Source organism: Schistocerca serialis, chromosome 6, assembly GCF_023864345.2.
Source record: "Schistocerca serialis cubense isolate TAMUIC-IGC-003099 chromosome 6, iqSchSeri2.2, whole genome shotgun sequence".
Taxonomy (NCBI): Eukaryota; Metazoa; Arthropoda; class Insecta; order Orthoptera; family Acrididae; genus Schistocerca; species Schistocerca serialis.
This window is the reverse complement of record NC_064643.1, coordinates 713122535-713148099: the sequence shown is the minus strand read 5'-3', so window position 1 is coordinate 713148099 and position 25565 is coordinate 713122535. Positions and strand designations below refer to the sequence as shown.

Genomic DNA, 25565 nt, shown 5'->3' with positions numbered 1-25565 from the left:
CTCAACACTATCGCTTGTTGGAGTCTTGAGACACGGATGGTGCACCCTGGTTTCTCCAAACTATGAGCAATAAAGGGGCCACAGCCATGTGATAGTCTTCCTTAATGCTTCTCATGGGGAATCCACCATTCTGTGTCAGCTTCACATTAGCCTCATTTTGCTGACCCATGGCCACATCTTATGAAGTGAGGATCCGTCTCACACTGATGGTGGCCCACATCCTACTCAGCTTTCCCAGTTTGGCCGCCTTACGACAAAACTTTAAATTAGCTGACACACTGCCGCTAGTGCTAAGGGACAACACCAAAATGGCAGATGTGGTTGTGTGTTTTACCCATGAAGGTGGTCCTGTTTTCTCTTATGTGTTTCTGCGCTCCACACATCAGTCTGCTGTAATGAATGGTTGCCTTTCCCTTATTTTATGTAATATGTGGCAGTTTTTTTTTTGGTCAGTGTGCCTGTTTGCCACTTAGCACTTCCTATGTGTGGTGAATAGGAATCTAACCTTTCAGTATAATCATTTCATGAAGACTTATACCTCATTTCGAGCTCAGCTCATGTGAGGAGAATTATATATAAGTACTTGTCGTGTGTTCTTTTGGTCATGTCCAACAGAATGGACATCTTTATTTGATACAGCAGCCCTACAAATCTAGTGTCAAAGGTTTTGGTTACATAGCCACATTTGGGCATTAAAATGGCAACAGGTGAAATTTTTGCTGGACTGGAACTCGAACCTGTATTTCTCGCTGCCTCAGCCATCTGAGCAATTCCAATGTATTTTCACTTACCCACGAACCCCTTTCTTGCAGTTCCTGATTCCATGTCTGGTATAAATTTTCACCTGTTACCATTGGTTCATTTCAGTACACAAATGCAGCTAATGTCATTAAAAACTTCAACTAGAACTACAATGCCACAGCAGTGCAGAAGTCGTGCAGTTGTCTTCTTTCATTTTGTAAAGAGTGTTGTTTCTTGGTTTGAATGATGTAAATGCTTTTATAATTATTTTTGATGTAGTGTCAACTTTGATGAGGCACAAATCAGATTGTAATTTTGTGATCAATTGCCTATGACCAGTTTCAGTATTCCCATTGTTTTATGGTTAGTCGTATTATCACAATTATGACAAATGCAAGAAACTGGCCACATTGCTTATTTTATCAATTCTACAGTGACTAAGACGTGGCTGTAAAACTTCACATTTTGTGAGTGCAATCACATTTTCTTACTTAGAAGTAATCCTAGTTATGAGTTACAAATTTGTGTAGCAGCTACTTAATGGTTTCAGTCTACATGAGCTTATACCATCTAGGCATATTTTTTACAGCTTATAAAACTAACACGTTGCCTCTGTTGAAATGATCAATAATTAGTTATTCCACCAGCAAATTGTGTTCTCATTCCTCTGCAGCATTGCCTTGTTTGTTGGCTGTCACAAAGACCTGAAAATATGGGGTCAACTGAGCCTTTCGATACCAGACATTAGCTTTGACTTATGATCTAATGGTGTTGTGGCAAGTCATGTCACAGGCACATAAACAGAAAGAGAATCGACACACATAATATTTGTTTTGTGTTTAAATTATTTTTTGAAATGTAGTTTGTGGTAATGGACTGATCTGTAGCATGGCCCAAGGTCTAGGTTGGGTTGAAAGGTGACAGTTTGAGAGTTGGCAAAAGTCACTTTATATGATGTCATGTGAATAATCGTAATTTTTGTTACAGCATCTATATATATGTTATAATACTGGATTTCAATGAGTCATTTATATCTGAAATTTTGATTGTGTTGTTGGCCAAAGCCTTGCATAACTCTGAACACTTGTAATGTATGTCTAAAACTTGTGCTACATTTGTGTGTTCTTATTTGTGTATTTCTTGTATTTGTCACATTGTCTTATTGTGAAATCTCTGAGATACTTACTAATAACTCTGCACAGTTTAATGTCTGTAACATCTAAGCTACAATATTATACCTACTGCTACAGTTAAGTAAACCAGACATTTTGGTTGGGTGAACACTGTCAGTTACTTGCTTGCAGGTGAAAGTGGCATCTGACTTTAATCTGGTAAATGTATACTGGTGTGCAAAGGGAGATGGATGTGATGAAGACATTGAAAAAACACTGCAGTCAGTGGCGGGACAGCTTCGACATGAGCTTTCTCAGCTTAGAGTGATGGGTGTTGTGCCCAGGATACAGTTTGTTAAAGGTATACCAGGCACACTATGTTAAAAGTGTTTCCAATGTGAAGTGGATGTTATCTGTCATTCTAGTAGGCCATCAAATTTTTGTACTTCCTTTTGAAGCCTCCTGGCGTCTCTTTCAGATACTTTAGGTCCAGTAACAATTGCCCTCCACTCCATTGCAACACCAAGAAGAATACAAGCAACTTAATTATCTTTATACCACTTTTTAGTTACTTTACAATACACAAATGATAAATACAGAACTGTGCACATTCACCGATTTCCAAAATTCATTTTACTGTGAAGTCTGTGTTTGCTCGATTGAGGACTTCTGAATGTTTTGGCATGGAATCAAAGACCACATGGAAGTTTTTGTTGAGAATTTCATACCATACAGTTCAAATTTGAGTCTATGAAGCATAAACTGTTGTTGGTTCAGCATACAAGTTGCAAACCAATTTCGATGAAAAACTTGTCATATGCACATGAGCTAGACTAGCTTTCAGGAGGAGCATGGTTCAGATCCCTGCTTGGCTGTTCAGATTTGGAATTCCATGCTTTCCCTAAATTACTGAAGGCGAATGCTGGGGTGGTATCTTTCAAAAATTAAAATATCATCAGTTTAGTTCTTTAGATTTGTCCTATCTGACCTTATGCTTTGCCTGTAATCACCTTGTTACTGACACCAATAAAGCCTAAGCTTGCATTCTTCATCGATTTTGAAAGTGCAGGCCATGGGAGAAGGGCTACCAATTCGTTTTTGAAGACGGCTAATACATACTCGCTTCATGTGACTTGTCATTGAACTGTTGAACTGTGATGTGAAATTGCCTGATGAAGTCAGTACCTTGGTCCTAAAATTCTCCTTATGGCAGCTGCTGTTGTGATTTATCATAATATGTATTACCCATGGTCACAACATTGTATTCAGACATACCCCCAAACCATAACATTGTCATCCGCCATTTGACAACCCCTGCTGGATGCCCTCCAGTCTTTTGCATACATTACGATTTTCAGCTGTACTCATCTTGGTGGCTCCTGCATGTTTTCTCTCATCAACCCACCGTCCATTATGCTGAAGTCTCAGTCTTATCCCTTGGAATGCAGCTAAAACTTTCTTAGTCTGTCTATTTTACATTCACCTAACTGTATGTTCTGCCCACCCTTCCATAGCATTCATAATTACATCTCTTACTCAAGTGTTCCCCCCCCCCCCATGAACCATGGACCTTGCCGTTGGTGGGGAGGCTTGCGTGCCTCAGCGATACAGATAGCCGTAACGTAGGTGCAACCACAACGGAGGGGTATCTGTTGAGAGGCCAGACAAACGTGTGGTTCCTGAAAAGGGGCAGCAGCCTTTTCAGTAGTTGCAAGGGCAACAGTCTGGATGATTGACTGATCTAGCCTTGTAACAATAACCAAAACGGCCTTGCTGTGCTGGTACTGCGAACGGCTGAAAGCAAGGGGAAACTACAGCCGTAATTTTTCCCGAGGGCATGCAGCTTTACTGTATGATTAAATGATGGTGGCATCCTCTTGGGTAAAATATTCCGGAGGTAAAATAGTCCCCCATTCGGATCTCCGGGCGGGGACTACTCAAGAGGATGTCGTTATCAGGAGAAAGAAAACTGGCGTTCTACGGATCGGAGCGTGGAATGTCAGATCGCTTAATCGGGCAGGTAGATTAGAAAATTTAAAAAGGGAAATGGATAGGTTGAAGTTAGATATAGTGGGAATAGTGAAGTTCGGTGGCAGGAGGAACAAGACTTCTGGTCAGGTGACTACAGGGCTATAAACACAAAATCAAATAGGGGTAATGCAGGAGTAGGTTTAATAATGAATAGGAAAATAGGAATGCGGGTAAGCTACTACAAACAGCATAGTGAACGCATTATTGTGGCCAAGATAGATACGAAGCCCACACCTACTACAGTAGTACAAGTTTATATGCCAACTGGCTCTGCAGATGACGAAGAAATTGAAGAAATGTATGATGAAATAAAAGAAATTATTCAGATTGTGAAGGGAGACAAAAATTTAATAGTCATGGGTGACTGGAATTCGAGTGTAGGAAAAGGGAGAGAAGGAAACATAGTAGGTGAATATGGATTGGGGCTAAGAAATGAAAGAGGAAGCCGCGTGGTAGAATTTTGCACAGAGCACAACATAATCATAACTAACACTTGGTTTAAGAATAATGAAAGAAGGTTGTATACATGGAAGAACCCTGGAGATACTAAAAGGCATCAGATAGATTATATAATGGTAAGACAGAGATTTAGAAACCAGGTTTTAAATTGTAAGACATTTCCAGGGGCAGATGTGGACTCTGACCACAATCTATTGGTTATGACCTGTAGATTAAAACTGAAGAAACTGCAAAAAGGTGGGAATTTAAGGAGATGGGACCTGGATAAACTGAAAGAACCAGAGGTTGTACAGAGTTTCAGGGAGAGCATAAGGGAACAATTGACAGGAATGGGGGAAAGAAATACAGTAGAAGAAGAATGGGTAGCTTTGAGGGATGAAGTAGCGAAGGCAGCAGAGGATCAAGTAGGTAAAAAGACGAGGGCTAGTAGAAATCCTTGGGTAACAGAAGAAATATTGAATTTAATTGATGAAAGGAGAAAATATAAAAATGCAGTAAATGTAGCAGGCAAAAAGGAATACAAACAACTCAAAAATGAGATCGACAGGAAGTGCCAAATGGCTAAGCAGGGATGGCTAGAGGACAAATGTAAGGATGTAGAGGCCTATCTCTTTAGGGGTAAGATAGATACTGCCTACAGGAAAATTAAAGAGACCTTTGGAGATAAGAGAACCACTTGTATGAATATCAAGAGCTCAGATGGAAACCCAGTTCTAAGCAAAGAAGGGAAAGCAGAAAGGTGGAAGGAGTATATAGAGGGTCTATACAAGGGCGATGTACTTGAGGACAATATTATGGAAATGGAAGAGGATGTAGATGAAGATGAAATGGGAGATATGATACTGCGTGAAGAGTTTGACAGAGCAGTGAAAGACCTGAGTCGAAACAAGGCCCCCGGAGTAGACAACATTCCATTGGAACTACTGACGGCCGTGGGAGAGCCAGTCCTGACAAAACTGTACCATCTGGTGAGCAAGATGTATGAGACAGGCGAAATACCCTCAGACTTCAAGAAGAATATAATAATTCCAATCCCAAAGAAAGCAGGTGTTGACAGATGTGAAAATTACCGAACTATCAGTTTAATAAGTCACAGCTGCAAAATTCTAACAGGAATTCTTTATAGACGAATGGAAAAACTAGTAGAAGCCAACCTCGGGGAAGATCAGTTTGGATTCCGTAGAAACACTGGAACACATGAGGCAATACTGACCTTACGACTTATCTTAGAAGAAAGATTAAGGAAAGGCAAACCTACGTTTCTAGCATTTGTAGACTTAGAGAAAGCTTTTGACAATGTTGACTGGAATACTCTCTTTCAAATTCTAAAGGTGGCAGGGGTAAAATACAGGGAGCGAAAGGCTATTTACAATTTGTACAGAAACCAGATGGCAGTTATAAGAGTCGAGGGACATGAAAGGGAAGCAGTGGTTGGGAAGGGAGTAAGACAGGGTTGTAGCCTCTCCCCGATGTTGTTCAATCTGTATATTGAGCAAGCAGTGAAGGAAACAAAAGAAAAATTCGGAGTGGGTATTAAAATTCATGGAGAAGAAATAAAAACTTTGAGGTTCGCCGATGACGTTGTAATTCTGTCAGAGACAGCAAAGGACTTGGAAGAGCAGTTGAATGGAATGAACAGTGTATTGAAAGGAGGATATAAGATGAACATCAACAAAAGCAAAACAAGGATAATGGAATGTAGTCTAATTAAGTCGGGTGATGCTGAGGGAATTAGATTAGGAAATGAGGCACTTAAAGTAGTAAAGGAGTTTTGCTATTTGGGGAGCAAAATAACTGATGATGGTCGAAGTAGAGAGGATATAAAATGTAGGCTGGCAATGGCAAGGAAAGCGTTTCTGAAGAAGAGAAATTTGTTAACATCCAGTATTGATTTAAGTGTCAGGAAGTCATTTCTGAATATATTCGTATGGAGTGTAGCCATGTATGGATGTGAAACATGGACAATAAATAGTTTGGACAAGAAGAGAATAGAAGCTTTCGAAATGTGGTGCTACAGAAGAATGCTGAAGATTAGATGGATAGATCACATAACTAATGAGGAAGTATTGAATAGGATTGGGGAGAAGAGAAGTTTGTGGCACAACTTGACCAGAAGAAGGGATTGGTTGGTAGGACATGTTCTGAGGCATCAAGGGATCACCAATTTAGTATTGGAGGGCAGCGTGGAGGGTAAAAATCGTAGAGGGAGACCAAGAGATGAATACACTAAGCAGATTCAGAAGGATGTAGGTTGTAGTAGGTACTGGGAGATGAAAAAGCTTGCACAGGATAGAGTAGCATGGAGAGCTGCATCAAACGAGTCTCAGGACTGAAGACCACAACAACACTCAAGTGTTCTGCCCGAGCCATTCATTTGTTTTCTCTTGTGTCTTAATAATTCCCAAACTGTTCCTTTATGATGTTCACTATGTCATTCCTCAGTTTTAGTATTGCAAGGCATAAAGTAGTGTAATGGGACCACTGAGGCTAGCTCTGATCACTTTATCACTGTAACTCTGGACTGGGAGCCTTGACATAGGATGTACTATAGTTGTTGTGGTTGACAAGAGAGCCAACACCATTTTACTAAAGGAGTCCGAAATGCACACGTTTTAGCTCACGCAGGCTGGCGTGATGTCTGGAACATGACAAGGAAATTAGAATTTAGAAAAATGGACGTAGCTGGTGGAATACTTAACTTTAATCCATTAATGATGAACGTCGGTCTTGACGGTACATGATTCACAATATCAATAGTAACTGATAATGGCGCCTTGCTAGGTCGCAGCAAATTACGTAGCTGAAGGCTATGCTAAACTATCGTCTCGGCAAATGAGAACATAAGTAGGCAGTGAACCATCCCTAGCAAAGTCGGCTGTACAACTGGGGCGAGTGCTAGGAAGTCTCTCTAGACCTGCCGTGTGGCGGCGCTCGGTCTGCCATCACTGATAGTGGCGACACGTGGGTCCGACGTATACTAACGGACCGCGACCGATTTAAAGGCCACCACCTAGCAAGTGTGGTGTCTGGCGATGACACCACAATAGTATCCTGTATCTTGGTAGAACATCTGAAGGAACTGGCAAAGCATTGTGTGCAGAGAAGGTTAGTCTTATTTTTTTCATACCCAAGAATGTTGGTGCCTCCATGAGACATTAAGAGACATTGGATTCTAACCCCTTCAGTGGTACAGGTGTGTATTGGGTTTCTTGAATCTGTTGCCCAGTGAAATATGTTTTGGAGATGGGGAGAAGTTTTAAGGTTAGATTAAAAGAACAATTAGCTAGGAAGAACTAAAAAACAACACCCAGTACACACTTATGTGGTGAGAGACATTCTCTTTCTAATGGTTCCAAAAATTTAAAAACGTTGCATAATGAATCTAAGGGCCATGTGCTTAACATTTTAGATGATTTGGTAATAATGGGCAGGTAAAATTATGTTAAGAAGTCAGTCATCTTGTTTTGATTTGGGGGTTGTTTCCATGGTTATGATTCTGGCTCTTATTTAACTGTTCTTGTTTCTGCATGTCTCTCTGGTTATTTTATTCATGATGGCTCCATACTTTGGGGCACCAATTTCATGCTGGAAGATAGGGGATTTGTATCACCTACCTTGATTGAGGTTCAAGGACATTACTGAAAGGTCCATATAGCTCACATGTCAGTCAAAATTTTATCAGTTCAGCATTTTGTTTTAAGATAGTTCTAATTACAGTTATTGTATCTTCTTTTTAGGTCAACAGTTTTTATATAAAGATATGACTGTAATGTCATAAAACTAACTGTGATTAATAAATCAGTTTGATGCAGCTGTTGCAGTTTTCATGAGGCTAAATGCGTCATCACAACTGTGATTGCTCCTCATACCAAATAATTTGTTTTAATTTTTTGTGACTACCTGGCAGTTAATGCTGGTGTAGTTGCTCTTCCTAACACTATCCCATACAAGTAAACCAGTTATATCTTTACCTGCAGTTATTCATACTTCAGGTACGTGGGCTAGGCATGGCTCTATTGAACAAGAATAGCTTGATGAAGTCATAGTGTCAAGAAATGTATTATAGTATAGACAGAGAGCAACCGTATCAGGCTCCAGGTGAATTGGTATTAGAGAGAGAACCACCAATAAGGATAATAATAATGACAATGAGAGGAATGCAAGGTAGCATAAAAACTGGAGGAATGTTGTCCAATACTTTGGAAATTAACAATGGAGTACGGAAAGGTGATGAATTGGCATGCCTCCTATTCAATGCTGCATTTTAGAGGGTGATGAGAGAAGCAGATATCTTGAATAGGGGAACAATTTTTTTTAGATTAGATTAGATTAGATTTACTTTCATTCCAATTGATCCATAGTGAGGAGGTTCTCCAGGATGTAGAACATGTCAGAAAAACAATACATGACAAATATTTACAACTAAAACAAATAAGCTAATGTACCATTCCACAGGTCCCCAGTGGTATGATCATCATTTTTTAATGAGCACTATATGAATGAATCATTTTACCAATACTAATGCACTGAATTTAAAATAAAAAAGTTTATTTATTTATTTATAAGGTAATAAAAGGTAATACAACTACTGTAATACTTATTTACAATGAACACATTACTGCACTGAAATGGTGCAGAAGTTACATTGTACTTACCCACACACACACACACACACACACACACACACACACACACACACACACACACACACACACACACACACATTAAAATGAATGCATTACAGCACTGAAATTGTGCGGCGTAGGAGTTGGCCACCAATAAATCCTTTAGACTTCTCTTAAACTGAATTTCATTGGTTGTTAATCTTTTTATGGATGCTGGCAAGTTATTGAAAATGTGTGTTCCTGAATAATGCACACCTTTTTGTGCAAGACTAAGTAACTTTAAATCCTTGTGAAGATTATTCTTATTTCTAGTATTGATTCCATGAATTGAGCTGTTGGTTTGAAAAAGTGATATATTTTTAATGATAAATTTCATTAAGGAATAAATATACTGGGAAGCAGTAGTTAGTATCCCTAGTTCCCTAAACAGGCTTTTGGAGCTGTTGGTTTGAAAAAGTGATATATTTTTAATGATAAATTTCATTAAGGAATAAATATACTGGGAAGCAGTAGTTAGTATCCCTAGTTCCCTAAACAGGCTTTTGCAGGATGGTCTTGAGTTCACACCACATATAAGTCTTACTGTACGTTTTTGTACCTGGAAAACTTTAACTTGGCTTGATGAATTACCCCACAAAATAATCCCATATGACATTATGGAATGAAAGTAAGCATAGTATGCCAGCTTTTTCATTTTTATATCCCCTATGCCTGACAGAATTTGCATTGCAAATAGAGATTTGTTAAGACGCTTCAGCAGTTCTGTGGTGTGCTCCTCCCAGTTGAATTTATTATCAAGCTGTAATCCCAAGAATTGAACACTCTCCACTTCTTCTATCTGCTTGTCATCGTATGTTAGGCATATACTCGTGAGACACCCCTTACAAGTTCTGAACTGCATGTAGTGTGTTTTTTCAAATTTTAGTGACAGAGAATTGGCTAGGAACCAGTGATTAATGTCCACAAATATTTTATTAGCTGATCTTTCTAAGACTACACTTGATTTGCTATTTATTGCAATGTTTGTATCATCGGCAAATGAAACAAACTTGGCATCTGGTAATGTTACTGATGAAAGGTCATTGATATACATGAGATAAAGTAAGGGCCCCAAAATGGAACCTTGTGGGACCCCACATGTAATTAGTTCCCAGTTGGGTCATGCCTGATGGCTTGATACATGTCTCTTTCATAATAACACCCTTTGTTTCCTGCCAGAGATATAAGATTTGAACCATTTTGCAGCATTTCCTGTTACGCTATAATATTCTAATTTACTTAAAAGTATACTGTGATTTACACAGTCAGATGCCTTTGACAGATCACAAAATATACCAGTTGCCTGCAATTTTTTGTCTAATGAATTCAGCACATGTTCACTGTAAGTGTAGATAGCCTTCTCAATATCAGAACCCTTTAGAAATCTAAACTGTGAGTTTGACAGTATGTTATTCGAGATAAGATGGTTATAAAGCCAATTGTACATTACTTTTTCTAAAATTTATTGAGAATGCTGGCAACAGTGAAATTGGATGGAAATTTGATGCTATTTCTTTATCTCCCTTCTTAAACAGTGGCTTAACTTCAGCATATTTCAACCATTCAGGAAATATTCCACTGATAAACGAGTGGTTACACAGATAGCTCAATACGTTACTTAGCTCAGAATCACATTCTTTAATTAACTTTGTTGCTATTTCATAAATCTGTGAAGATACTGGCCTGTGCGGGTGACATTGATGTAGAAGCAAGGACTCTGATGGCAATGGAAGAGATATTCACCACATTTGAACAGTCCAGCAGGAATATAGGACTAAATATCAACAAGCAGAAAACAAAATACATAGTTGCTGGGAAAGTGCACAGGGAGAACATACCAGCCAAAATAACAATGGGTAGTTATACCTTTGAAAGAGTCGATCATTTCAAGTATCTGGGTCCGATTGTAACCAGTCTAAAAGGTACCTCATAAAACAAAACAGAGACTAATTGCAGCCAATAAAGGTTATTTCACCTTAGCAAAGCTTCTATCTTCAAGACTCCTGGCTATAACCACAAAACTAACCGTCTGTAAAACACTGATCAGACTAGTGCTTACTTAGGCCTCTCGAAACCTGGGTGCTGACAGCAAAGAATACTGAATCACTAGATTCATTTGAGAGAAGAGAATCATCAGCCCACTGTGCAAAAGGGAAACATGGCAGAGGAGATACAACCATACGGTTAACACTATCTACAATATCCAGCCTGTTAGAAGAATTGTGAAGTCATCCAGGCTGAGGTGGGCTGGACATGTGGCACAGATGAATGATACGGAAATACCAAAAAAGATTTTACAAGGAAAGCTAGGTGGACAGTGTGAAGTAACAGGTGAGCTGTGGTGCCCTGGAAATATTATATGTTTGGAGTTGGGACGGCCGCACAGTACACTTGTTAAAGCCGTGGCCTGGCAGCGAGCACGTGGTGCTGAACGTTAGCTTAGCAACCACGTGATGCCACACAATGGCCATTCCAGCCACGCAGCTGGGAATTCCATGGTGATGCTGTGTTGATGAAGGAGACACACCAGGAGTGCCAAAAATGGCGGACTTTGTGAAACCTTAATGGCAGACATTTCACAGTTCGTATAGAAATTAATAGTAGCCAGATGAATCTGATACCTCAAAAAGAAACATGTACATTACTATTATTTGCACAACAATTCTGATGGTGTAATCAGATTTTCAATATCTTTATTAGTTTAAAGTTTAGTATCTGATGGTAAATTGTACAAGTAACACCCAGCAACGAATTTACAAAATATAAACGCTTCATCCGATTTTGTCGAACACTGTGTCTTTAAAAAGCTATTAGTGTAAACCTAAATTGGTATGAATTACAGGCATGTAACTTGAATAGTACATGAGTTATTGGAGGTCAAAGTGGCCAATTACTATCGATCGCGTCAGGCTGTAAGTACTCCACAGTTACACGAAAAAACGGTAGCAGCATGCTTATAAATATATTTATTCATCTGTGTCTTTGTTTATATCCCATGTATACTATTCATGAAGAAATTGGTTAAATATTTACTGTGTTTTAGAAAACACAGAGACATTAGGCTACTGGCCTATCTTTTGTTCTAGTCCTTTGATATGTGTTTATTTAATTTGTTTTGTGTTGTTGTGGTCTTCAGTCCTGAGACTGGTTTGATGTAGCTCTCCATGCTACTCTATCCTGTGCAAGCTTCTTCATCTCCCTGCACCTACTGCAACCTACATCCTTCTGAATCTGCTTGGTGTATTCATCTCTTGGTCTCCCTCTACAATTTTTTACCCTCCACACTGCACTCCAATACTAAATTGTTGATCCCTTGATGCCTCAGAATATGTCCTACCAATCCATCCCTTCTTCCAGTCAAGTTGTGCCACAAACTTCTCTTCTCCCCAATCCTATTCAATACCTCTTCATTAGTTATGCGATCTACCCATGTAATCTTCAGCATTCTTCTGTAGCACCACATTTCGAAAGCTTCTATTCTCTTCTTGTCTAAACTATTTATCGTCCATGTTTCACTTTCATACGTGGCTACACTCCATAAAAATACTTTCAGAAACGACTTCCTGACACTCGAATATATACTCGATGTTAACAAATTTCTCTTCTTCAGAAACGCTTTCCTTGCAATTGACAGTCTGCATTTTATATCCTCTCTACTTCGACCATCATCAGTTATTTTGCACCCCAAATAGCAAAACTCCTTTACTACTTTAAGCGTCTCATTTTCTAATCTAATTCCCTCAGCATCACCCGACTTACTTCGACTACATTCCATTATCCTCGTTTTGCTTTTGTTGATGTTCATCTTATATCCTCCTTTCAAAACACTATCCATTCCGTTCAAGTGTTCTTCCAAGTCCTTTGCTGTCTCTGACACAATTACAATGTCATCGGTGAACCTCAAAGTTTTTATTTCTTCTCCATGGATTTTAATACCTACTCCAAATTTTTCTTTTGTTTCCTTCACTGCTTGCTCAATATACAGATTGAATAACATAGGGGAGAGGCTACAACCCTGTCTCACTCCCTTCCCAACCATTACTTCCCTTTCATGCCCCTCGACTCTTATAACTGCTATCTGGTTCCTGTACAAATTGTAAATAACCTTTAGCTCCCTGTATTTTACCCCTGACACTTTCAGAATTTGAAAGAGAGAATTCCAGTAAAAATTGTCAAAAGCTTTCTCTAAGTCTGCAAATGCTAGAAACATAGGTTTGCCTTTCCTTAATCTAGCTTCTAAAATAAGTCGTAGGGTCAGTATTGCCTCACGTGTTCCAATATTTCTACGGAATCCAAACTGATCTTCCCCAAGGTCGGCTTCTACTAGTTTTTGCATTCATCTGTAAAGAATTCGTGTTAGTATTTTGCAGCCGTGACTTATTAAACTTATAGTTTGGTAATTTTCACATCTGTCAACACCTGCTTTCTTTGGGATTGGAATTATTACATTCTTCTTGAAGTCTGAGGATATTTCGCCTGTCTCATACTTCTTGCTCACCAGATGGTAGAGTTTTGTCAGGACTGGCTCTCCCAAGGCTGTCAGTAGTTCTAATGGAATGTTGTCTACTCCGGGGGCCTTGTTTCGACTCAGGTCTTCCAGTGCTCTGTCAAACTCTTCACGCAGTATCATATCTCCCATTTCCTCTTCATCTACATCCTCTTCCACTTCCATAATATTGTCCTCAAGTACATCGCCCTTGTATAGAACCACTATATACTCCTTCCATCTTTCTGCTTTCCCTTCTTTGCTTAGAACTGGGTTTCCATCTGAGCTCTTGATATTCATACAAGTGGTTCTCTTTTCTCCAAAGGTCTCTCTAATTTTGCTGTAGACAGTATCTATCTTACCCTAGTGGGATAAGCCTCTACATTCTTACCTTTGTCCTCTAGCCATCCCTGCTTAGCCATTTTGCACTTCCTGTCGATCTCATTTTTGAGTTGTTTGTATTCCTTTTTGCTTGCTTCATTTACTGAATTTTTGTATTTTCTCCTTTCATCAATTAAAATCAATATTTCTTCTGTTACCCAAGGATTTCTACTAGCCCTCGTCTTATTGCCTACCTGATCCTCTGCTGCCTTCACTACTTCATCCATCAAAGCTACCCATTCTTTTTCTACTGTATTTCTTTCCCCGATTCTTCCCAATTGATCCCATATGCTCTCCCTGAAACTCTCTACAACCTCTTGTTCTTTCAGTTTATTGAGGTCCCATCTCCTTAAATTCCCACCTTTTTGCAGTATCCTTAGTCTTAAACTATAGTTCATAACCAATAGATTGTGGTCAGAGTCCACATCTGCCCCTGGAAATGTCTTACAATTTAAAACCTTGTTCCTAAATCTCTGTCTTTACCATTATGTAATCTATCTGAAACCTGTCAGTATCTCCAGGCTTCTTCCATATATACAACCTTCTTTTATGATTCTTGAACCAAGTGTTAGCTATGATTAAGTTGTACTCTGTGCAAAATTCTACCAGGCGGCTTCCTCTTTCATTTCTTCCTCCCAATCCACATTCACCTACTACGTTTCCTTCTCTCCCTTTTCCTACTACCGAATTCCAGTCACCCATGACTATTAAATTTTCGTCTCCCTTCACTATCTGAATAATTTCTTTAATTTCATCATACATTTCTTCAATTTCTTCGTCATCTGCAGAGCTAGTTGGCATATAAACTTGTACTACTGTAGTAGGCTTGGGCTTCGTGTCTATCTTGGCCACAATAATGCAATCACCATGCTGTTTGTAGTAGCTTACCCACACTCCTATATTTTTATTCATTATTAAACCTACTTCTGCATTACCCCTATTTGATTTTGTATTTATAACCCTGTATTCGCCTGACCAAAAGTGTTGTTCCTCCTGCCACCGAACTTCACTAATTCCCACTATAACTTTAACCTATCCATTTCCCTTTTTAAATTTTCTAACCTACCTGCCCGTTTAGGGGCTCTGACATTCCACGCTCCGATCCGTAGAACGCCAGTTTTCTTTCTCCTGATAACGACGTCCTCTTGAGTAGTCCCCATCCAGAGATCCGAATGGGGGACTATTTTACCTCTGGAATATTTTACATGAGAGGACGCCATCATCATTTAACCATACAGTAAAGCTGCATGCCCTCAGGAAAAATTGAGGCTGTAGTTTCCCCTTGCTTTCAGCCATTCGCAGTACCAGCACAGCAAGGCCGTTTTGGTTAGTGTTACAAGGCTAGATCAGTCAATCACCCAGACTGTTGCCCTTGCAACTACTGAAAAGGCTGCTGCCCCTCTTCAGGAACCACACGTTTGTCTGGCCTCTCATGGCAAGGTCCATGGTTCATGGGGGGGGGGGGGGGGGGGGTTAATTTGTTTATGTATTTAAAATGTGTGTTAGAGCATGTTTATGGTCCAGTTGTAGGAATATTTATTTAATTTCAAGTTATTTAAATGTAACTCCAGTATTTCGTATGAGTTTAAATATGTTTGTGAATGTACGTTGACTTGGAGACATGGAGGGAATGCTCTATCCAATCACAGCGCTCATTAATGGTGAGACTGTATGGAAGTGGGGGAGGAGGATCATTTCGAGAGAGGACAGGGAGTTCTGGAGTGTAGGGTACAGAACATGGGAAGTGCTGGACGCGACAGTGCGACAGACGCGGAGTCGACGGAAAGACTTGGACAGTTGAGGAATTTGCGCGAGGTCACAGAGGATAGAAATGTTTCGGGGAAAATGGGCTACAGGAATTGGAAAATGCTAGCAAGGGACCAGGATAAATGAAAGGAGGTAGTTGAAGAGGCCAAGGCTCATAATGAGTAGTAGAGCCACAGAAGAAGAGAAAGAATCCTCATTATCAAATTTCTCTACATATTTTACGACCTTTCTTGTGCCCTCTTTGTGATTGGACTGCTTAAAATTGTTCCCCATTTTATTCTTATTATAACTCCCATATGGGTAGTGCAGGAGTAGGTTTAATAACAAATAAAAAAAATAGGAACATGAATAAGTTACTACGAACAGCATAGTGCACACATTATTGTAGCCAGGACAGACGTAAAGACCACACCCACCATAGTAGACAAGTTTATATGCCAACTAGCTCAGCAGCTGATAAAGAGATTCAAGAAAACTGTGATGCAATAAAAGAAACTATCCAGATAGTTAAGGGAGACGAAAATTTAATAGTCATGGGGAATTTGATAGTAGGAAAATGAAGAGAAGGAAAAGTCATAGGTGAATACGGACTGGTGGAAAGTAATGAAAGAGGAAGCCGCCTGATAGAATTTTGCGCAGAGTATAATTTAATCATAACTAATTTGTGGTTTAAGGATTGACTAGAGGACAAATGTAAGGATGTAGAAGCATGTATCACCTGGGGTAAGATGCATGCTGCCTACAAGACAGTTAAAGATACCTGGAAACACTGGAAGGTTTTGGAGATGTTATGTAATGGTTAGACAGAGATTTAGGGATCAGGTTTTAAATTGTAAGACATTTCCAGGGGTAAATGTGTACTCTGACCACAATTTATATTATGAACTGTAGAGTAAAATTGAAAAAACTGCAGAAAAGGTAGGAATTTAAGGAGATGGAACCTGGATAAACTAAAAGATGAGTGCTAGTAAAAACCCATAGGTAACAAAAGAGATATTGAATTTAATTGAAAGGAGGATGTATAAAAATGCAATAAATGAAGCAGGTGAAAGGAAATAAAAATGTCTCAAAAATGAGGTTGCCAGGCGGTGCGAAATGACTAAGCAGGATTGGCTAGAGGACAAATGTAAGGATGTAGAAGCATGTATCACCTGGGGTGAGATACATGCTGCCTACAAGACAGTTAAAGAGACCTTTGGAGAAAAGAGAACCACCTGTATGAATATCAAGAGCTGAGATGGAAAACAAGTTCTAAGCAAAGAATGGAAAGCAGAAAGGTGGAAGAGTATGTAGAGGGTCTATACAAGGGAGATGTACTTGATGGAAGTATAGTATTAGGGAAATGGATGAGAACATTAATGAAGATGAGGTGAGTGATACGATACTGAGTAAAGAATTTGACAGAGCACTGAAAGTCCAAAGTTGAAACAACGCCTCGGGATAGACAACATTCAGTTAGAACTACTAATAGCCTTGTGAGAGTCAGCCATGACAAAACTCTTCCATCTGGTAAGACAGATGAAATACCCTCAGACTTCAGGAAGAATAAAATAATACCAGTTCAAGGAAAGCAGGAGTGAAAATTACCGAACTATCAGTTTAATAAGCCACGATTGCAGAATACTAACATGAATTCTTCAGTGGAAAATCCAGGATAGAATGAGACAATATTATGAAAAGGAAAGTTGACAGCAAAGGACTTAGAAGATCAGTTGAATGGAATGGACAGTGTCTTGAAAAGAAGATATAAGATGAACATTAACAGAAGCAAAACGAGGATAATTGAATTTAGTCGAATTAAATCAGATGATGCTGAGGGAATTAGACTAATTGGCCCTCTCACATTGTCTGAACCACACATATTAACGCTAATGGTTCAAGTACTTAACTTAGTCATGCTGGCTGCTGCTGCTTTACTTTTGCTGCCTGAAGTGTCAATGCTCATGAACTCGAAGTCGCTGCTGGTGGCCTGAGCTGCCACTTCAGCCATTTCTGTTTGTGAAATCTCCACTGCTATTGGCTGCTACAGACATGAACTCACCATGACTGCCTAGTTTTTTTCTTCTTTCGTGAACTTCCAACTTCCTAACACCTAACTTCTGCTCCTGGTTCTCATGCACATAACTGCTGCAAAACCTTATGATTGGAGCGTTAGAATTACGACTGCAATTCTAAGGTGATTTGATTCATATCCCGGATGAGAAAACCCCAATTACAACCATACCTGATGGTTACAGTTAACGTAGTTGCTCTTCCTAATGGGCTGTTCACAGCTCTGATTAAAAAGAATAGCTCAATGTAGTCATAGGATCAAGCTGCACACGTCTGCGTTCAAGTCCTGAAGCTAATTCATTCCAAATAATAATCTGCAACGGTGATTCTGCAGTCAAGTAGTCTGTGCATTGGCTAGAATTGTGAGTTAAGAAAATACGCCATGTTCTATTCTAACATCTGTAATTGATATAGATGACAGAATAATGTTTATTCAAGAAAGGACATCTCAAATAAATGGGAAGTGGTCCTACAATGTTCAGTTAAAATACAGAAAGAAAATACTCTTACCAAATACAGTAAAGTTAGGTTGAGAGTGTTACGAGAATAGTAGCAAAATCCCCAGACTAAATTGTGATCAAAGATACGTGAAAAATAAGCCTGTTTCATAACCACAACACATGAAATATTCACCAGCTCAAAACAGTTCTGAGTTCAACATGACGATTCACTAATTGACATATGCAGTACAAAGAACAGTAACTCATACTCTGCCTATCCTCATTTCCGTAATACAAGCAGAAAAAATCCTACACTGGCATATATTCAGACCTCTCTAAACATAAATTCTATTCTTAAGTTGAAGTATGGTAGCAGCTGTTCAATGCCCTAAATCGAACACCTCCACAATTAGATACCAATCGTTAGAACGGGCAGGTCTGACTTCTTCCAGAACTCATGTAAAAATCCCCAGACTCACTCCCTTGCGCTATTCACTCAAAAAGTCCCAGTCTCCTCTTAATTCCGTAATGTTTCACTACTGTCTGCTTTTCCATTGGTTGAAGGCCCTCCCCACCAAAAGTACATAATTCTTGTTTTAGAGACATAATTTGACTCAACTTGACCACTTCCCAGACTGAACTAATATATTATGACAATATTCAACTAAATAAATGTTATAAACTTTAGGCCTCTCGGACCATTCACAACAAGTATAAATAAAGGTTTGTCTATAAATAAATAAGGAAGTATTCTTGCACAAGTGCACTCACGATAAATGTTACAGATTGTCATTAAACAGTAAATCATCGAGTAGAACAGAAGTGATATCTGGCATTCCGGAAGGTAGTGTCATAGGCCCTCTGCTGTTCCTGATTTACATAAATGATCTGGGTGATAATCTGAGCAGCCCCCTTAGATTGTTTGCAGATGACACTGTAATTTACCGTCTAGTAAAATCATCAGACAATCGATTCCAATTACAAAATGATCTAGAGAGACTTTCTGTATGGTGCGAAAAGTGGCAATTGGCACTAAACTAAGAAAAGTGTGAGCTCATCCACTTGGGTACTAAAAGAAATCTGACAAATTTTGGGTATACAACAAATTGCACAAATGTAAGGGCTGTCAATTCAACCAAATACCTAGCAATTACAATTACGAGTAACTTAAATTGAAAAGACCACATAGATAATATTGTGGGGAAGGCAAAACAAAGACTGCGCTTTGTTGGCTGAACACTTAGAAGATGCGACAAACCCACTAAAGAGACAACCTACATTGCGCTTGTCCATCCTCTGCTGGAATATTGCTGCTCGGTGTGGGATCCTCACCCGATAGGATTGACAGAGGACATCGAAAAAGTGCAAAGAGCAGCCCGTTTCATGTTATTGGGCAATAGGGGTGAGTGTGTCTCTGATATGATACGTGAGTGGGGGTGGCAGTCACTGAAACAAAGGAGCCTTTCTTTGCAGTGAGATCTATTTACGAAATTTCAGTCACCAACTTTCTCTTCCGAATGCGAAAATATTTTGTTGACACCCACCTACGTAGGGAGAAATGATCATCATAATAAAATAAGAGAAATCAGAGCTCGAACGGAATGATTTAAGTGTTCCTTTTTCCCACGTGTCATTCGAGAGTGGAATGGTAGAGAAGTAGTATGAAAATGGTTCGATGAACCCTCTGCCAGGTACTTAAGTGTAAATTGCAGAGTAACCATGTATATGTAGATGTTATTTAGGCATGCTTGTCAGAAACTTCTTTTGGCACTGTTCTACAAAGATGGTGTCAGCTAATACATACAGTTCACCACTTCTTAAATTAGCATGATTGTGTATTATCAAGTGTAATTATTATTTAAATTAATTTACTGTAAGTTTTCATTTGCTGTTTGATTGTAGAGGGTACAACACACTGACCAAAATTTGCATAATCTTCTTCTTCGGTTATCAACCCACAGGTTGGTTGGCAGCAGCACGCCATTCCGTTCTTTTGTCAACTTTCTTCTTCATATCTGCATAGGTCTGGCACCCGATGTCATTTATTACTTGTTGAATGTAGCTTAATCTAGGTCGTCCTCGGCGAGTTCTTCCTTCAATGATTCCTTCTAATATTCTCTTAATGAAATTGTTATGCCGTAAAATGTGACCTATGAAGGTTATTCTTCTTTTCTGTATATTTCGCCAAAGAGATCTGTTTTCTTTCACTCTTCTGAGGACATCTTCGTTTGTAGCCTTGTCTCGCCAGCTGATTTTTTCCATTCTCCGGTAGCACCACATTTCGAATGCCTCTAATCTTCTCTTTTCTTCTTTTCCACTAGTCCAAGTTTCACATCCGTAAAGGGCTGTACTCCACACATAGGTTTTCATGACTCTCTTTCTTACGTCTAAACTAACATTTCTACTCGTCAGTAAGTTTCTTTTTCCATTGAATGCTATTTTGGCAAGTTGTATTCTGTTTTTAATGTCACTTTTGCTCCTTCCATCTGCTGTTATTTTGCTACCTAAGTAGTTAAATTCTGTAACCTGCCCTAGTTTCTCTCCCTTTATTGTTATTCGTATGGGTTCATTGTAGTTCAGGGCGCCACTCACCATCACTTTAGTCTTTTTCTTATTTATTTTCATTCCATACTGTTCTTTTAAGGTGTTTTCCATTTCATTGAGTGCGGCTTCTAAATCTTCTTTCCTTTCTGTAATTATGGCGATATCATCTGCATATCGCAACATATCTATTTTCATTCCGTTAAGTTTTATTCCTACTTCAATATTCTCTCTTATTTTGTCTATTGCTTCTTGGATATATGCGTTGAAAATTACTGGAGATAGTGGGCATCCCTGTCTCACTCCTTTCCTTATTCTTGCTGTTTCTTCTTTGTTTTCCTTCTTAACTAAGGCTGTTTCATTTTGGTATATTTTAAAGATTATCCTTCTATCATTATATTTCAGACCAGCCTTCTTCAGAATTCTAAACATTTCTGGCCATACAACATTGTCAAATGCCTTTTCGAGGTCTACGAAGGCTATAAATACTTGTTTGTTTTTGGAAATTTGTTTCTCAATTATTAGTCTTAAAGATAAGATTGCTTCCCTCGTCCCTACACCGCTTCTAAAACCGAATTGGTCTTCACTTAGAGTGCTATTCAATTGGTTTTCAACTCTTTTCAAAATTATTCTTATTAGAATTTTTGATGCGTGTGAAAGAAGACTGAGTGTTCGATGGTTTTCACAGTCCATAGTAGATGCTTTCTTAGGTATGGGGAATATGATGCATTTCTGATAGTCTTCAGGAACTTCACCTGTTTTGTATATTTTCTGTATGAGTTGCAGTAATGTAGCTTTCATTTTGTCTCCTGATTTCTTAATTAGTTCAGAAGGTATATCATCAACACCTGCCGCTTTCTTATCTGGTAGTTCTTTTAGTGCTTTTTCAAATTCATCTTTCAGAATTGTGTCCCCTAGTTCTTCTTTCTCTACTTCTTCGCTTAATTCTATCATATTATCTGTTAGAGGGTCTCCTTGATATAGCTCTTCAATGTATTCTTGCCATCTCTTCAGCGTGTCATATCCAAATAGTACCTTGCCCTCTTTGTTCTTTATAGTTCCTGAAGATTTTACTTTCCGTTTAGCAAAGTTTTGTTTTATTGTTCTGTAGGCCAAGTCAGTTTTTCCTTTAACCATGTTTTCCTCCACCTCTTTACAAATGCTGTTGAGGTAATTTTCTTTTGCTTTCCTAGATTCTCTGTTTATTTGGTTTCTAAGCTTTCTATATTTGTTTTCGCTTTGCTCGTCAGAGGCATTTTTGTATAGTCTTCTTTCTTCCATTAGACAAATTATTTCAGGTGTTATCCACTCTTTCCTGTTTACAGGTTTGGCTTTCCCAATAAATTCTTCTGCTGCTTTATGTATGCCTTCTTTGATTTGTTTCCACTCCTCGTTAGTACTCCCGGGAATAATGTTTGATGCCATCTCATCAGTTTTCCGTGCATAAGGGATCACTAGTTCTTCAGACTTTAGGTTATCTCTGTTCCATACTTTGTTCGTTTTTCTCTCTAATCGCTTGAGTTTGAGTAAGCATTTCATCATTACAAGGTTGTGATCACTATTAATATCCGCAGACGGGTAGCTTCTGCAATCCTTGATTTGGTTTTTAAAACGCGATTTTACTAATATATAGTCGATTTGGTGTCTTCTAGTATCTCCTGGGGCTTTCCACGTGTACCTTCTTCTTTTATGGTGGTTGAAAAGGGAGTTCGCTATGACCAACTTGTTTTTGGCACAAAATTCAATTAGCCGGCTTCCTCTTTCGTTTCTATCTCCTAGACCATATTTCCCTACAATTCCGTCAACTTTCTCTTCTCCAACACTAGCATTCCAATCTCCCATTATAATTAAGTTCTCTTCACCTTTAACATAATTTATAACTTTGTTGATGTCTTCATACACTGTTTCTATTACATCGTCTTCTTCTGCCGATGTCGGCATATAGACTTGTACTATTACCGTGTTCTTTGGTTTGGTTCCAATTTTGACTAGTATTATCCTAGAGTTAAATTGCACATATCCTGTGACTAGATTCCCGAGTTTTCCTTTTAGAATTATTCCAACTCCACCGATTCCAGTTGTTCCTTGGTTAGTACCTGTATGAATGATACGATAATTTCCTGATCTGAAGTCTCCTGGTTCAGGCCATCGCATCTCAGATATTCCTATTATGTCTGTTCCCATTCTGTCCATCTCTAGTTTGAGGTTCTCTAATTTCCCGCATTGGAGGAGTGTTCTTACATTCCATGTTGCTATTTTTAGTGTATTCTTCAACTTTGCCTGACCTTCCATTGTCCCCACCCGGAGATCCGATTGGGGGACTATTACTCCGGATTTATGTTTAACAGAAGATTCTGGCATGGTGCGCTACTGATTCTTGGGATATCTTGAGTGATCTTTAATGGAGTGGTTTCCCGTTGCCTTCTCCATCCTATGCCGTTGACTGTGAAGTTCTTCCGCCTTTAGGAGCAATTTCTCACTCCAAGGACAAGAGAGTGCCCTGCCTCTATCCGCTCATCCGCTCTCTTTGAGACCGTTGGCACTTGATAGGGGGCGTTTCCTTATCCCGGGAAACACTCGGTCGTCAGAGCCTCGTTAGCAATAACAGGGTGTACCGTGCAGCAATCCTTAGCTGCAACTCGGGTAGGTGAGGTTGACATTTGTACAGGAGAGGCTGTTAGAGTCGCTTCACTGTACCTTACACCCATAATAAATAGATATAATAAGTCAGTAAATAAAACAGATGCAGATGAGCGACTTTCAGGGATGATAGCTATCTGAGATATCATTCTTTGAAATCAACTGAAGCATTTAAAAGTTGTTAATTCAGAGGTTCATTGTAAATTATTAACTTTTGTTGTTTTACAGATATTGAAATTATTGTTGTAATATTGGTGGCCTCTCATTTTTCTGGGATTGCCGATGTATTCAGATTTGCATTAATATTTGATTGCAAACTATTCCAAGACTCTCAAAGAGCTGTAAGAAATGATCTTTCAGTTTGTCTGACACCCCACCGATTATTGGATTGTCTGTCCTCTAAAGCTGTCGACACGTCAAAATTCCCTGTACTGGGATTTAACCCACATCTGGCCGTGCTGCTCAACTCTGCACCTGGCTTGTCTGTACCAGTTACTGTGGCTCACCATTCGCAGCCATTTGACTGAGTGACCACGTTGTGCCCTAAGCCCCAGGCCTGCACACACAAATTCACTGTACCCCCTGCCAACTCTAGGCGGCCAAATTGATCACCTAAATACTCACAACATTACATGTTGCTGTTCATCATATAACATCTGTTCGAGATGTTATCCATTCTGTTCCACTGCTCTTCCAAGTTCTTTACACATTTTGACAGAATAACAGTGTTGTTGAAAAACCTCCGAATTTTTATTTCTTCTCCCTGTACTTTAATCCCCTTCCCAAGTTTCTCTTTGGTTGTTAGGAGGCTGCTTTCAATCGTATCTCAGTCTCTTCTCAGCTACTACCTGCCTTTCATGTTTCTCATTCACAGAACATCAGATTGGTTTCTACACAAATTGTAGATAACATTTTGTTCCATGTATATATCTCATTTGGTACTGTGGGGAAAATGTAGTGGAAACAGCAAAATGGACAAACTTGCAACTTTCGTAGTTGTGATGGTTGTTGATAGGAGGACATTCGAGAATTTTTTCTCACAGATTTATGGTCTACAGAAGGAAACTGGTATATATGTCACAAAACACTACTTACTTTACAGTGAGTGTCTTTGTGTCCCTGCAAAGGAATTTCACAGCAGTATTGAACATTCTGCATGTTGTCTCCAGTAAAGTGAAATATGTATTAAAGATACAAGTAGCTTGCTTGAATTTCTGTTATAACACATTTGTCAGAATCACGGTATTGTACATCACAATACTTATTTATTTAATAAATGTGTTTGAGTTTAAATTTGCCTTATTTAAACTGTAGCCTAAGTCATCTGTCAGGGTAACATAAATAATACTGCCTTATATGTTACTAAATGATATAATGTAAAGGATAGATTGCTACTCACCATATAGTGAGATGCTGAGTCACAGGCAGGCACAAAAAAAAGACAGCTAAACAAGTAAGCTTTCAGGCTAAAGGCCTTCTGAATTAGACAACCTTCACACAAATGCAACTCATACACAGATGACAACTGTCTCTTGCTGCCAAGGCCAGATACTTGGAAATTTGAAAAGTTGAGATCACAATGAATGATTCTTTATCTAGACAAGCCAATATATACCAACTGAAGCTGCAAAGCACTGGCAATCATTAGTAGACAATAGACAACAATCGTCAATGGTTGACAATTGGTGGCAGTGGTTTGTTGCATGAATATGGTTAGTGTTGGAGTAATGATGTCTAATTTACTTCCTAAGGCAGTTAAATGGCTATGAATTAATCTTGTGACATGAGAAAAGAAATAGCATTGGGTAGCACCCTCGTAGCACGAGTCAGTAACAGTCCATCAAAGGTGAAAGCTTTTAATATCTTTAGTTCATTGTGATTGAATACATCTCTCTGTACATCTTTCTTTCTAAGTTTTGAAAAGTATGTTTTTAAAAAATATATTACTATCGTTATTCCAGATAAACATTACTCAAAAACAGCTGAAGTTGAACGTCTGTTGCAAACTGCAGATTTTGGTGAAGATTATGTTCCTTCTGCCGATGGTTCTTCGATCCGATCAGAATTTACAGAAGAATACACACTAAATCAAAGGAAAGAGGTAAATAGTATTATTAGTTGCGTTGCAAGTGACTGGAAAATGTGCAATTCAGTCCCACTTCCTAGAAGGGTTGTCACACTAATGCACACGATTATAGGGCTATATTGCTGAAGAAACATGTGACACATTTTTGTTCTCACATGTTATGAT

The 25565-nt window shown here is 38.9% G+C and overlaps 1 protein-coding gene across 1 annotated transcript in view; it reads left to right on the top strand.

The window, feature by feature from the left end:
• The window catches only part of LOC126484503 (putative ribosome-binding factor A, mitochondrial), a 75509-nt gene that overhangs the window by 23563 nt on the left and 26381 nt on the right, over positions 1-25565 (top strand). The window contains exons 3-4 of the mRNA XM_050108040.1: positions 2046-2214; positions 25276-25415. Of these exons, the coding sequence (XP_049963997.1) occupies positions 2046-2214; positions 25276-25415 (309 nt within the window). The remainder of the gene's footprint in view (positions 1-2045; positions 2215-25275; positions 25416-25565) is intronic.